The sequence below is a fragment of the Cottoperca gobio genome, chromosome 7 (genome assembly GCF_900634415.1).
Source record: "Cottoperca gobio chromosome 7, fCotGob3.1, whole genome shotgun sequence".
NCBI lineage: Eukaryota > Metazoa > Chordata > Actinopteri > Perciformes > Bovichtidae > Cottoperca > Cottoperca gobio.
The window spans coordinates 17,106,311-17,121,045 of NC_041361.1; the positions used below are offsets into that span (position 1 = coordinate 17,106,311).

At 41.7% G+C, this 14,735-nt stretch overlaps 1 protein-coding gene across 2 annotated transcripts in view; it reads left to right on the forward strand.

The window, feature by feature from the left end:
- Positions 1-11,868, forward strand: part of plekhm2 (pleckstrin homology domain containing, family M (with RUN domain) member 2) — a 19,550-nt gene extending 7,682 nt beyond the window's left edge. For both annotated transcript variants that reach the window (XM_029435972.1, XM_029435973.1), the window contains 13 exons: positions 1-273; positions 657-1,430; positions 1,506-1,575; positions 1,806-1,896; positions 2,136-2,200; positions 2,777-2,865; positions 3,095-3,227; positions 3,734-3,924; positions 7,140-7,205; positions 7,342-7,501; positions 7,837-8,016; positions 8,416-8,532; positions 8,670-11,868. The exon at positions 1-273 is cut by the window's left edge and continues 16 nt beyond it. In XM_029435972.1, the coding sequence (XP_029291832.1) occupies positions 1-273; positions 657-1,430; positions 1,506-1,575; positions 1,806-1,896; positions 2,136-2,200; positions 2,777-2,865; positions 3,095-3,227; positions 3,734-3,924; positions 7,140-7,205; positions 7,342-7,501; positions 7,837-8,016; positions 8,416-8,532; positions 8,670-8,807 (2,347 nt within the window). In that variant the 3' untranslated portion in view covers positions 8,808-11,868. The remainder of the gene's footprint in view (positions 274-656; positions 1,431-1,505; positions 1,576-1,805; positions 1,897-2,135; positions 2,201-2,776; positions 2,866-3,094; positions 3,228-3,733; positions 3,925-7,139; positions 7,206-7,341; positions 7,502-7,836; positions 8,017-8,415; positions 8,533-8,669) is intronic.
- Positions 11,869-14,735: the final 2,867 nt, after the last annotated feature.

A 14,735-nucleotide genomic window follows, 5' to 3' on the forward strand; every position in this document is an offset into this window, starting at 1 on the left:
CCAGGCCAGCTGCCCACGATCCAGCGGCTCTGATCCCCAGACGGTCATCAGCGACTCCGTGGTCCTCTCTGCCGGCACCGTCATGATGAAGGTCGCAGCTCATCTGGCGCCACACAGCCCCACGTTCAGACACAACCCTTTCAACGAAGACTCTGACACTAACACCACCAACACCTCAGCCGATGTCACGCCAGTGCACGTTGCCAGCCGCCACAACTCCACCAACGCCGGAGATGACACGGAGAGCACCGGCAATGAGCTGGAGGTCATCAGGTACAGTAGCTACCGTGCCAGTTTCTGTGGCAGGTTGCACAAAACTCCTTAGGTTTTCTCCTTGAGTATTAGCTGAGGGACTTGCTTAAGTGTGTTGTACAGAATCCCTTAAAAGGATCCTTAGTTAAGGCATTTACTGTATGAGCACACAAGATGTTACAGTGGTACAATTCTACAGTTTCCGTTTGTTTGCTGACTCGTGCTAGTGATACATGTTATCGGCCGATAGATGGTAAATAAATCAGAAGACATAAAAAAGGAAACTCTTAACTTACTCTTAAGATGTTTTGTGCAGGCTGCCCCAGGCTTTTAGGCTCATTCTATCTGCACAGTTAATTTGCATTAGAACGGAGGAACCACAGCTAACCACTTTGGTCTTCCAGGATGGCCAGACGAAGGAGACCAGCCAAGAAGCGTCGAGGGAGGGGCTCCACAGATTCTATCGGCAGCATCCATAACTCTGTCTCCTCTGAGCACATGGAAATGGACAGCAGCCTCGTGGCCTCGGAGGATGTGGATTCATTAAACGGCACTTTAATTTGCCTGGATGCTGAGGCGGAGTTGAGGAGAAGCAGGGTGGGATCCGAGGTTGTGGAGGAAGGAGACGAGGACGGAGTCGAAGGCCTCCTACGGCTCCCGGAGATGGTGGACACATCCATGGACACCGTGGGCCAGCCCCTCCGTGACGTCATGGACCGGCTCAACGGGGCTCTGGATAGGGAAGAGGTCTGGGTGCACCGAGAGGAGGGGGAGGAGAGAAGCAGCAAAGGCTTTGAGCGGGTCCCCGAGCCCCCCTCGCAGCAGCCCTTTCGAGAGGACTCAGAGGGAGAGCCCCCCGACCCGGCCCCAGGAGAGAAGTCTCTCTCCCCTCAGGCCAACAGCCACAGCTTCCTGCAGGCCTCTCCTGCGCCTGCACAATTATGCTTCTTTACCCCCAACAGTCCAGACTCTACTTCCACGGGTGGTGGCCACTATGACTCTACAGAGCATAATCAGTCGCAGACTCTTTCAGGTGGCCTTGATGATGAAGGAGAGGCAAAAGCGTCAGCAGGACAGGAGCCAGAGATGAAGACCTATGAGGAAGGCACAGAAGAAGAGGAAACCGCCAAGAATACAATTACTGAGGAGGCAGACATTTGTCATCCTGCAGAGTTTAAGTAAGGAGTTTCTACAAAATGAGTTGTTATGTTGTTTAAAAGTGTGTCTGATGTTCTTCATTATTTACATTTCAGGGTGGACAACAATCACTTGCTTCTTCTCATGATTCATGTGTTCCGAGAGAATGAGGAGCAGCTCTTCAAGGTGAAGATGAAGAGACTCGTTGTTTATCGCTTTAAAATAAGTTGCCAACTTACAGCTGATGATGGACTACATGTCTACAACATAAATCTATATAGTCTGTTATCTGCTATACCTGTAGCTACACTGTGCTCTCCCTTTGCCATAATTCATCTCTAGTGAACAGAACCGTTAGAGATGGATGAATATGGAGGTTTGCAGACACTTGACAGAATTTATCTTTGTGTTTTCAGATGTTGAGAATGAGCACAGGCCATATGGAGGGTGACCTGCAGCCCCTGTACCTGCTGCTGACTGACTGTTACATCTATCTGCTCAGGAAGGGTAAGTGGCTAAGAACCCAGCTGGTATTGGCTTTATTTAATACATTTCTTTACCAGTACAAGTCACAAGTTGGGACATACTGATATTGGTCCTGGGAGTACTTTTGTTACACATGGGAAACATGCTCGACACAATGTTCTTGGAATTGGGGAACACATTCAAATAAAGTGGGCAGACAATACTATATTATACTTTAAATAACATGTACTCACTGCATCTACTTTTGTTTTCGTCCACAGGTGCAGCAGAGAAGCCCTACACAGTAGAAGACGCTGTTTCTTACAATGAGCTGGACTATCTTTCAGTAAGTGTCTTGCACATCAGGGTTTGATATTTTCTCCCATGTTAACTGCACGGCTCTTCTCAACTCAACTCGCTTGAAACCGTTCTTTTATGATGTCCCATTAGCAAAAGTTGCGGATCTTACCTCGTTGTTGTTTTGTTGTACCACGTCGGTCGGGATTACAACTGAGCTGAAAGCCAAACTACTGTCAATACCAACAGCAATTCTTTTATTCACACTACCAAGATTTTTTAAATGCCAGCCAGCAAATCTACGCTTGTACACTACTACGCCGTACACTTGACTTAAGTGCAGACGTTCCTCTGTTTGCTTGCCGATTTAAAAAGGATTCAGCGAGTGTCCCGTTGAAGATGATGTCACGGCAGTTTCACCTGGCGTCTCATGACGGTCAGCTAAGAATCCCGGTCCTGGGCCCAACTGTCACGTGATGGTTGAATCTGCAGTCTCCGTGGTCCTGAATGTGATCCAAGTTACAAGATATTGATGAACCATGTAGACTCGAGCATGATGTGACAGCGGGGGTAATGGAGCACAAAGTAGGTTTAGTGTCTGATTTTTGTTTTCCTTTTCCTTTAGGTGGGCCTTGACCAACAGACTGTGACGGTGGTTTGCATCAACAGACGAAGAAAGTTCCTGTTGGACACCGCTGATGCCTCTCTGACTCTGTGAGTGTATCTGTTTGTCTTTGCCTCATGTTTCTTGGTGTCTTGACACCATACACTTTCTTTGTGTGCTGTGTGCAACAATGCTTGTGTTCCTGTGCAAAGAGCCAGCATGCACACCTTCAAAATCTCAACTACTCGTGTGCATGTCTGTGGTCATAAAGGATCCTTCACAAAATGTGTGATTGTTAGTCTCTCCGCTGACCTCCAATCCATCCTTCTTCACTTCCAGGTTGTTCTTGTCCGTTCTAAAGTCAGCCATGGTGAAGGGTTGTCGTGAGCCTCCTTACCCCTCTGTGCTGACTGATGCTACCATGGAGAAACTGGCTCTCACTAAGTTTGTCTCCCAGGAATCTCACTGTGAGGTACAGACACATTGTACTTCACATATACTGCATTAGCTCTTCATTACAGGTCTGGTCTTTACAGAGAGAAATCTAACATACAACTTATCAACCAACAGATTGTAAGACAAAGTCTTGTCTTAACCAGGACAGTAAGGCTTTTGTTTTACTGGGTCCGAGTATTCCAGCCTTTCGATTGTACTGGACACTCAATTAACAGAACGAGAACTGTTTGACGTGAGAAATTAGTTATCAAAGATAATGTGTGTCCACACTTGTTTTCTAGATGCATTTGTGATTCAAGGCCAATGAAAATATATGTAAAGGTATTTGTATACATTTGGTATCACAATGCAATAATAACATAATATTGAAAACAAAATATCAAACATGTAAAAACCTAAGTCTCGATGTATGAATGGGGAAGAATGGCCTCCTATGGTTCTTTTTATTTTATTAATTTTTTTATACCACTCCCTTATTCTTTGGCTGACTTTCAAAGAACTAATTATTTCCTGCTTCTCCAGGTATATGAAGTGTCCATACAACTGTATTCACTGGTCCACTGGGAGGATCCTATGGACATGACTTTGTCACCCCAGGGTGGCCCACCGATCGCTGGACTACCTTCTAGCACCAAGGAGGGGACTCTGCAGTACCGGTCTGGAAATACCTACCTGGGCAAAGAGCTGTGGAAACAATGCTACCTCGTCCTCAGGTACGGGCAGGTCGTGCACATCAGTGCCTCTTTCAGCTGGTGTCAATGTGTTGCTTGAAATATACATTAGCTGTGTTCCATACTACATACTTCTGAAATTAACCTTCCCACATTGTGTACGAGGTGAGAAGGGCTCATTCCTTCACAAATGATTTGCATTCATGTCCAGGGTTCTTGAAAAGTTGTAAAATTCTTAACCGTTGTTATCAAGGTTAGGAATATGCTTCAATTTGAATATATTCTTTGAATAATGCTTGGTTTCATCTACACCAGGGGTCGGCAACCTTTACTATCAAAGGAGCCATTTTGCCTCCTCTTCCACCAAATAAGATTTGTCTGGAGCCGCAAAACATATTTGATAAGTTTTATATATATTTATTATGGCTGTCAAGTGATTGCATTTTTTATCTAATTAATTACAAGCTTTGTGATTAATTAATCTACATTAATCATATATATCAATATTTGCTGTGAGAAGCATTTCAAAATATTCAAATGGATTTTTGGAAGATGAGTGAATCAATGAGTAGCATTATAAACTGGTCAACACGTCTTTTATTTCAATACTATTTCTCTAATATCTTGTTTGCCACAATTATCTTAGACAACACAGACCATCAGTTTGACATAAAGGGCAATTTCAAATCGGGCATAACATCTTAAAAGTTGTGTCATTTGACGCCATGTGTAAAGCCTCCGTTAGCCCCCTGTCCTCTACCACCTGCAGTCCATTGCAATACATTTGGTGATGGAGTTGTAAATGTGTCTCAAGTAGACCGACTCATGCTGCGTCTGAACGGCTGATCGAGAGATGACAAGACGGGTCGCTCACTTTAGCATCAGCGGCGGTGCTAGCTAGCTCCGAGCTAGCTGCTAAGTGCTTTGCGCGATTATTCTGCGTTAATTATTTTGTTGCGTTAATTTTTTCTGTGATTAATTAATCAAAATGAACGCGCTAATTCGACAGCCCTAATAGTTATACTATATTTGTTGCATTTATAAAATTATAGAATGACAATAAAGGAAACTGTTGCGATCGTGTTGCTATGTTTACCTGTTTTAACAAAGGAAAACACCAAACTCTTTTAAAGAGAAGGAAAAGTTACACTGGGATGTTTAGGCCTACACACAGAACTATGCAGGTCTATTTGAGTCCTCCCCATATTTGTTGAATCAAATAAAAATTAAATGAATATAATATACAAATACACCAAACAATAAAAAATACAATATAAAAATGAAATGTATAAAAAAACGTATAGCTGCAGCCTGATAGCTTAAAAAGGGTAAACATGAAAAAATAGGTCAGTTTGTATTTAATTATTAATTTCTTTGGCTTTTAAACAATTCCCGTGTCAGTGTCACAATATCACGTCGAAGACCAAGATAAGAGGTGTTCCCTTTGAAAGATTGTCCACCGTGCAACAAAAAATACATTAAAACAAATAATTAGTTCCATTTCTTTTTTGTTGGTCAAAGCTACAGGGAGCCACTACAGAGAGGTTAAAGAGCCACATGTGGCTCCTGAGCCGCAGGTTGTAGACCCCTGATCTACACAATCACTCATGTAAACCAAAAACATTTTAATATTTAAAATGAAACAATCCGCTCGTCATATTTGATTGTTGTCTCCTGTATCCTACAATCAAAGTTGATATGAACAGCTGGTAAAATAAACAAAGTGACAATACACATTGATTGCTGTGAGTATAAAGGACTTCTGTAATCTTTAGTTGAGGAGTGCTTGAATTTTACTCTTATATAGCCAAACCAGCTATGCATGTCACTTCCCATTGAAATAACGGCCCCGTTCAAGACTGACAGCTAACGTACTGTAATCCTGAAAAACTAATGTCTTTTGCATGGCAAAAATGTAGATCACATTTACCATCATCCCCAGAATTTACTTCCCTAAAAATGCCAACATATTGGCAGACATACTGAGAGCTTGAGCTCTGTTTTGCGTGTAGAGTGAAGCAGTCCAGCAGATTTTCTGCCAATCTGTCCAGACGTATACACCATGTATTATATAAAGCCCAGGGTGGAGGCAGACTGGTTTTTTGGCAATGGTCTTTGCAATAGTAATGTAATGTGGTAATCAAAAACTAGACCACAAACAGTTGTGACCTTCATTGGCGTCATTTCAGATCAATGCATCCCGTAAAGCTTAGAATGTATTATGTCAAAGTTACTTTTAGTGTCTCCCATGGGAGACAATTGTCTTGGAAAAGCGGACATTGCTGCAACACATTACATAAAAACACATATGCAGACATAAGCCTGAGATTTAAAATACAATAAAAATGTCTCCTGGTAATACCATAATGTGAAATAGACTTTATAGAAGATGAGCATGATAATCCCGCAATTTATTTTGAATTGTTGTGGCCTGTTTGATAAAACAGAACAATAAGACTTGATCAAAAAAAGGACTCACTTCCAACTGAACTATTGGAACTATGAATTATTTCTGAGTTTTTCCAGATCTCAGGAGAGCTGGAAGAGTCGATGCCAGGCTGGTATAAGTTCCTTCGCAAATGTCTTTAAGAGAAAAGCAAACATGCCCTCCGGCCCCGTTGCCTTGTTAATATGTATAGTTTTAAAATCCTTGGTAACAGCACATGGATTTATTAACATTCTGTCGTCACATTACAGCTTACTTCATCTAAAGGTTCATGGCATTCTTTAAGAAGTATCTGTGTCAAAATGCATGTAAAAATGATTCAGTTCATTTGCCTTTGCAGTTTCATTGTAGGCAAACATGATCTTCCTCTTTGTCATATCTCTAACTGAATCCCACCGTTCAACAGATGCTGCTGCGCCCGTTCCTTGTGCGTTCTTTGTGTTGCTCTCATTTGCTGATTTAGTTAGTTCAGTCCTGTAGTATCTCCTGAGCTGAAAGCTGTTTTCTTCCTGGTAATACATTATTTGAATTATTTTGTGATCTAGGGTTTATGATTCGGATACAGTTATATCTTGACCGTTTTCTGAGGTATGATTTAGATCAGGGGTGGGGAACAGTGACAAACAATAAACAGAGACACCATAATCAAACAACGTGCAGCAAGAGCCCTCCCCTGTGTCGCCAGCAGAGCAGGCCGTGCTGGTCATAATATATATGTATACTATTTGATACATGTATACATTGTATATATATTATACTTGTGTAATATAATGTCAATGTCATAAATAGTTGTCCTCCCTTTTTTTTGCAGCAAGGGGATTCTGTACCTGTACGCAGAAAGAACTGACGTGAAGCCCCTGCTGTCGGTCACTATGGGGTGAGCTTCAACTGTCTGAAAGACCGTCTTTTTTAACAGCAGACATTTTGACTGGTCATAGCAAAAGCACAGGTGTTACTAATAACACCAACAATGGTAAACAACACTCGGTACTCACTGATATATTTCCATGCAGAGGAGAGCACTGTGGAGGCTGCCGCCGCTCTAACAGCACGGAGCGTTCCCACGCCTTCCAAGTCATCCTGACGGAGCGGCCTTCGCTGGAGCTCAGTGCCTACAATGAGCAGGACATGGCCGACTGGATGCTGCTGCTCTGCCAGTCTGTCTCCAAAGGGGTAAGGAGCTGTATAGTGCACACACCGCGTGCTTATTGAACACTTTTCAAATATTGCATGCATCTCAATATTTTAACAGACGCAGAGGGACAATAATGTGTGTGTGTCTCAGATGTGATCGTGTGTAAAACTCTCCTAGGCTAATAATAAACCTGCACTGTGCTGTACAGGCTGCTTTCCTCCTTGTTACAACAGCTGCTCATGTTCATCATGTCCAAGAGGCATCCACGTCTTTGCTTGTTCAAGTTATCTTGTGCAAAATGTAAATACGGATTCATGTCGGCTCCGTTTATATGCGCGCGTATATAATTAAACTACAGCCGCTTCACTTGCAGGTCATCCCTCAGGGTGTGGCCCCCACTCCATGTATCCCGTGTTGCCTGGTGATGACAGACAGGAAGCTGCTTACTTGCCATCAGGACCTTCAGACCAGCTTCTTCCGTTCACTGGGCAGCGCCGACGTCTGTGATGTCATTGCTGTCAGTGTGGAGGCCGACAAGGAGTACTGCGTCATTGTGAGTGGCCATCAGTTTAAATCCTCTCGGTGTTTGTCCAACATATGACTTGTATTCAATTGTGATCTATATGTCACAACTGTATTAACTATGGAATTAAAATATTTTATTACGTTATTTTGAGTTCAATAATGTGCTTTTGCTCAGGGTTTGTTTTCTTCTGGGAAAGTAAAACATGTTAGATGAAGTGGGATATACTGCAAATCTCTTTCAGTTGCATTTTATTTCGTTAGTAACCTGCAGCACTTTTGATGTGAACATAAAATTAAATATAAGAAAGAAAAGTTACAGAAATGTTTGTGTATGCTGTTAAAGTTCTTAGAAAGAAATAGCAGTATATAGTATCGGTATACTGCGCCTGTGTTTTAACGTAAGCCTTCACACTTTCTCCCTCTGTAGGAGTTTGCGTCAGATCGGACGCTGTTCCTTCCTCCCTGGGTGTTGTACTTCAGCGGCTGCGAAGAGAGAGATCGACTCATGGACGTGTTAGACAACACGTGGAAGGCCATTTTCCAGGTGGGAAGACTATGGATGGATGGAGGGAGGGATGGAGGGAGGGATGGATGGATGGATGGATGGATGGATGGATAATATGATAATATTGCAGTCCCAACATCTGGTTGAACCCTCACGTATGTCCTCACCACACACAGGTTGACCTCCCCCACAGAGAAGTGTTGGACCCGTCCGTGCAGAAGCGCTGTGGCGAGGCCCTCGCTTTGATGAGCAGTGCCTGGCAGAGGGCAGACAGTCTGGCTCGAGGCAGAGCCCAGAGGGAACCCTGGTGCTGACAGACACACGCATACCTGTGGGTATCCACTGAGACAGACGGATAGTTAAACAGTCTGATATCCTTTCAGGGTAGATGGGTTTAACTCTGGCATACAGTCACTGTAATCTGAGCTCTTAGCTGAAAGTCCCACGTGGTTATTGGTCGTTGCACTGCAGCGTAACCTCTGATTCACTGATTAAACTTTTCTATCAGAGAAACTTCCTGCAGAAGTAGCAGCGCATCACATCGCAGAGATGCAACTGCAAGAGCTTCTCAATTGAAATGAAATTAACGAATATTAACGGAAAGACGCAACAGATCTGATCCTTGTGATACATTGCCGTTGTTCCTTTTTATTAGAGGTTGTCAAGAAATAGCAGCAATGCAGAACAAAGATACTGAATCAAGGGGGAAAGTTTGGGGTCACATGATGTGATGGGTTGTACTCTCCGTATGGAAAAAGCTCTGTAGGAAAAGGGTGATGGATATTTATAAAACGACAAGTCAAGCCTTTGAGATGTAGACAGAACATGTTTAGTACATGGAGGAAGCTGAGTGGGGAGGAAGATTAGGATCCAATACCAGCAGCTTCCTTGCACAGTGAAATATGATGACTATTGATGTTACAAAAAAATATATATATATATATGTCAAGAAAGCCATATATGAAAGGGGCAGTTAATGCTTGTTTGCGATGAGGAAAAGTTCACACTCCTTGCCTTGCAGACACACAGAAGTAACGCTCTCGGATCGCACAAATCACACAACTGTGTGAAGATAAAAGTCCCTCCTTGCTTAGGGTTCAGTAAAACCTCTTGTAACTGTAACTAAGGTAATTATAGTGCAAACATACAGCGCTGTAAAGTATCAACGCATAGTCACCCATGGTTGTGTGTGATATTCAGTCTACACACTTACCTCTACACTGAACTATTGCCACATTAGCTTGAGAGAAGGAGGATCTGAATCTGAAGAATATCTTCATATTCATCAGTTTCACAGCGCATGACATGCTCGCGTCGTCCATCTGAGCTCTTGCTTTACCAATTTAACCGTAAAGATAAAAAAATCAGGAAATGCAACAGACTTGCCTTTTTATCTCCACTCTGCAGAGACGAGCGGGGGCTCCATGCAGACTTGCACATTGTTTTTGCTGTCAGTCTTTATTTTATTTTTTAATGGTACCAGCTGTTGTTTTGTGTTAATATCATAACATGCTTTTGTATTTCCATTGTAGAGAAAGTGGGAACAATTGTAACTAAATTATTCAATTGAGTTGTTTGGTATTGACTTCTGTGTCTGCATTAGCACACGTATACTTCTGTCCATGTCTGTAAAGCATCCGTTACTGGCTGAGAGCTACAAGTTGTCTATTATTCCTGTGGTTGGTAGCATCGTACAGTGGGATCTGGCCACTCCACTAAATTAGAACTTCCCTTTCTGCACTATTCATGTAGTGGTGCAAGACCATGTTTGAGGTTCATAGAACCCTTACATTGCCTTGTTCATAGAACCCTTACATTGCCTTTGGGGTAAATGTAGCGTCTGTTCTTAGCAGGTCAATGCTTTTAAATAGTCTCTAATATATTTCCAAATATTAAAGCTTTACTTGGGAAGGTGTCATCACGACAAATGCCGGTTCAGGCCGGTTAATCGTTTAAGCTTGTACAGCAAAACCGAAAATGACCGAACTCTTAAGTGCAAGTGTAACAATCCGCCCTTTAAATCAGCACTGATTAGAGTACTGCTGCTCTGTCAATGACGCTGTGATGCGGCTCTCATTACGAGGCTGAGATCAGCAGGACATTTCTTTTTGCAATGACGATGTTGCCTCTTTGACAACCTTGACTGAACTGGACAAAATGGCCAATTCGTTTGAACTAAATGAAGCACTATTTTTCCTTATTATCGGTTGCCTTACACTGTACAATTTGACTGTATGGGTACACTTAAACAATCCTCTTTAGGTTTATGTTGTTTCTATTGAAAGACGAGTAAAAATATGTGCTGTAGGGCTGGGTATCTAACCTTTGATACTCTCCAAGTAAAGACATGCGCTGTCTGTATTGAATGTTGGCACAGAATGCTTGCTCATTGTCATTTAGTTATTTTTGCTGTCAAAAATGTAGAAAAATGAGACTATATTCAGCAAAAGATGGTACCAAAAAGATATGTTTTTGTTCCAAAACTCGTCTATTGAATAAGCACCTGTGTCAAAAACTTTCAAATGATACCCAGCCCGATACAAATGTCACTTCTGTAAGTGTTTTCTCCGTCACGCTGTTGTTCCTTTCATGTCCGCATTAATCAGTTCTTTAAGCCTTTCTAAGTGCCACTCGGTCTCATTCATCTTCGACTCTTTTACAAAGAAATCTAATCTCAGGTGAAAAAGGTATGTCACATCCCAAACCTTAGGACTCACCGTTTTGTTTTTATTATTGCTGCTGTTTTGTCTAACTCAATATTTTTTTGAATACCTTTTTTTTTTTTTTCTATCTTGGTTCGATGCAGCATTATGAAGTTATATTGCGCACACAGACGAGGCTGCAAAGTGATATTACATGTTGGAGAAGGTTTCATGTAAAAGTCCTTTAATAATTCAGTGCGTTCCAAAATAGGATTGTTCGGCTGTGTAGGTGGAATAGTCTCCCCCAGTGGATTACTTGAGGACTTTTTGACCAGGGAGAGTTGGACTTACTTGAAATGTTGGATTATCAATAGAGAATAAAGTACATGGAGTTGTGGTCTATGAAGTGTATATAAAGAAAAGGTGAACGTTTGTCTTTTTGAGCAGTGGTTTTGAATGTGGGGCATTGCTGGCCAATGATGGATGACGTCTTCCAAGTGATGCATTGTGAAAAAGCGCTTTTTGATTTTGTTCATAAATGTTTACTGCATGTAATATTTGTATAATGTTTAGCGGTTTTATTGAATTGTAAATAGAGCACTAATCCAATATAACATACTGTACACTCACACATACAGACGTGCATGTCCAGAAGGTTTTATACCGATAATGAATGTACAAATAAACTTCTGTGTTTGGACAGCGTAACTGAATAAACTGAAATGAAACCTTGGCTCCTGTGTTGATACATGCGCTTTAATATGTACCAGTATCTCTGACATCTATATTTCTGTTATAGGTCAAACCAGGTAAATGCTGTGAGTTCAAAACATAAGGTCACGTTAGAGCAGGGACAAGATTCACAGGTAAGAGCAGTTTGTCAGGTAAACTACAAAAGATGTAGTCTCCTTTGCACACTGCCCTTCTGGCTATAATCAAGTCAAAGGATGGTTGTCAGCACGAAGAATACAAACACAAAGCAGCGAACTGACTGTAATATATCTGTGGGAGTTAATTAGTTATTGCTACTTACAAACGTGCCACATGCCATTTTAGAACGACACCGCTGGAAGACAATTAAACTAGAAGAACTGGAAATGTTTTTCTTGTTTTTCCCGAAAATGCTAATGACATATTGTCAGTTAAGCATTGCTGTATACCGTAGTGCTGCAACTAATGATTATGTTTATTGTAATCTGTCCGTTGTCTTCTCGATTAATGGAATGGTTGTTTGGTCTCTAAAATGTCAGAAAGGGGTGAAAAATGTCCGTCAGTGCCCACGCTGTCTTATTTTGTCGACAATATCAAAGCAACATTTACTCAAACTGATTAAAGAATTATCTAAATAGTTTGGCGACTATTTTAATAGTTGACGAACCAATGCATCTAACTCTGCAGGGCTGTGTGCTGTGCTCCTCCAGTTCCTCCCAGTCACCAGTAGAGGTCAGGTCCCATGAAGCTCCTCTTTAAACCTGTTCTTAACAAGGGTGTGGTCTGTCCATCATATTGTACACACCATGTAGGTAATGAGGAACTTTAAGCGGGCACCTTTTATTTTTTTGCTTTTTTTACAATATGACCAAAAGTAAATGTTTGGTTTGGGGCTGTTTCTCATGGTTTGAACAAGTCCCCTTAGTTCCTGTTATTGGAAATCTTAATGCATACACTCGTATTTAATTGTTTTTTCCAATTGTGTGGCAACAGTTTGGGGGGTGGGGGGGCGACACTGACAATAACCATTGCACAAAGCCAGCCAAGAAATAGTTTTCATTTTTGTGGAAAGTCTTTCTTTGAAGCCGATAGAAGCATATAGTTATTACCTCCGCCTCTTGGTAGAAGGGAGTAGCATGGGCCGAGGAAGAACCCATTTAATTGTGGTGGTGATCCGAATCACAGGGCGGATACACACGTTATCTTGCACTTTGGTTAACATTGAGAGACGGGGGATTTGGTCTTAGCAGGAAGTTGGGAACTTAGTTTAATGTTTATTATTTGAAGTCTATTTTCTAATTGTGGTGAAGCAAAATCAGATTTGTGTCACCAGCTGTCTCCTTCGGGTTTGACTTTGCACCTTACAATTACTCCAGAGGTTAAAATGTAAAGTATGGAAACCACTGCTTCTAACCACCAGAGATCATTTCAAACATGATCCACTAAAAGATAGTTGAGTTAACTTTAAGAGCGGTGCAAGATGTTTGGTGCCAGCTGTAAGGACGTGCAGCATAGTGCAGGTGGCGTTCACTGCCTCCGGTATTATTGATTGTCTTTTTGTAGTTGCTAGGGCAACACATTACTGCTGGTCTTCAGATGCATTTTTATTATTTTAGCAGCGTTGTAATGTCACCGTGGGTGCACTTGTGCTGTTACCATGGTTTCATCCAGTCACTAACTCTTCTCCCTGTGTGTATTGTTTTCTCTGCACGCAACAATACAGAACCGGATCAAAGAGGATTATAGGAACGTCTGTTTTCACTCCTTTTTCTCCAAGCAGAGCTGGTATAATGGTGGATGTTTGACAGAGAGGAAAAGACACATTGATCCACTGCAGGGGGCATTACAGACCGTGAAAGATGCAGTTCACAGACTAAAGGATGAAGAATAGAGGGATGCTTCAAATGAATCCATGACGCAGTGCCAGGACCATGTGGTGGACTCATCACCTATGGAGAATGTACTTCCAGAATTACTCAGCAAGTTGTGCAAGTGGGTTGTGTCTCATTGGGATGTTCAAAAGGAAACAGTGGGAGGACATTTAAATGAAAAAGGAAGACGGTATCAGCAAAGACAATTTAACTAAATTCAGTCAACCTATAACAGCATACTGACGAATCAGCTAGTCTTAAAGCTGTGACCAGGGGAAAAAGAAAGGGTTGTTCATTATTAGTGCTCCTGTAATTGAGAATTATGAGAAACCCGTCCCTGTCTGAAAACTGCAAAATGAGATTGTGTTTATTAAACAGGTCTGTAGAGTAACCTCATTTACAGAAACAGAATCAAACACAAGTCTCCTCCAAAACAAGTGATCCAAGACTGGACGATGCATTTGATGCTATATTATATATATTTTTTATATAGTTTGACACCTGTCTCAAACACATATTAAAGGACCACTTTGATATTCTTTTTTAAAGCACGGTCAAAATTGACCGAGTATCCTGATTTGTAGTCCGCGCTCAAGCTCAAAAACACTGGATCCTATCCTTCCCATAATGCAACTCGATGCATTTTTCATCTATATCCCCACTTGCAGGCAGTAAAAAGCCCACCCTGAGATAACACAGCCCTAACACAACAAACTTACTTATTCTAACCCAACAATCTAAACATAACCAAGTGTTTTTGTTTGAATTCTCAACATTAAACATGTGTTTACTGCGACTGTAGTGGAGTGTCATAGTTTGAAGAGTACGGCTACCCAGTGCGTTAAAAAGTGACGCCAAGGAGTCCTGACCAAGCGTCCGTATGCGACAAAATGGGACTGGGTTGGATAATCCCCCGATGACATCATCATCTGTAAAATAGGTGGACTGTCCCTTTAATTTGGCAAGAAAACTAATTTGTTCTTTTAAAGAAATTGTACATTTATATTTTACTTTGTGA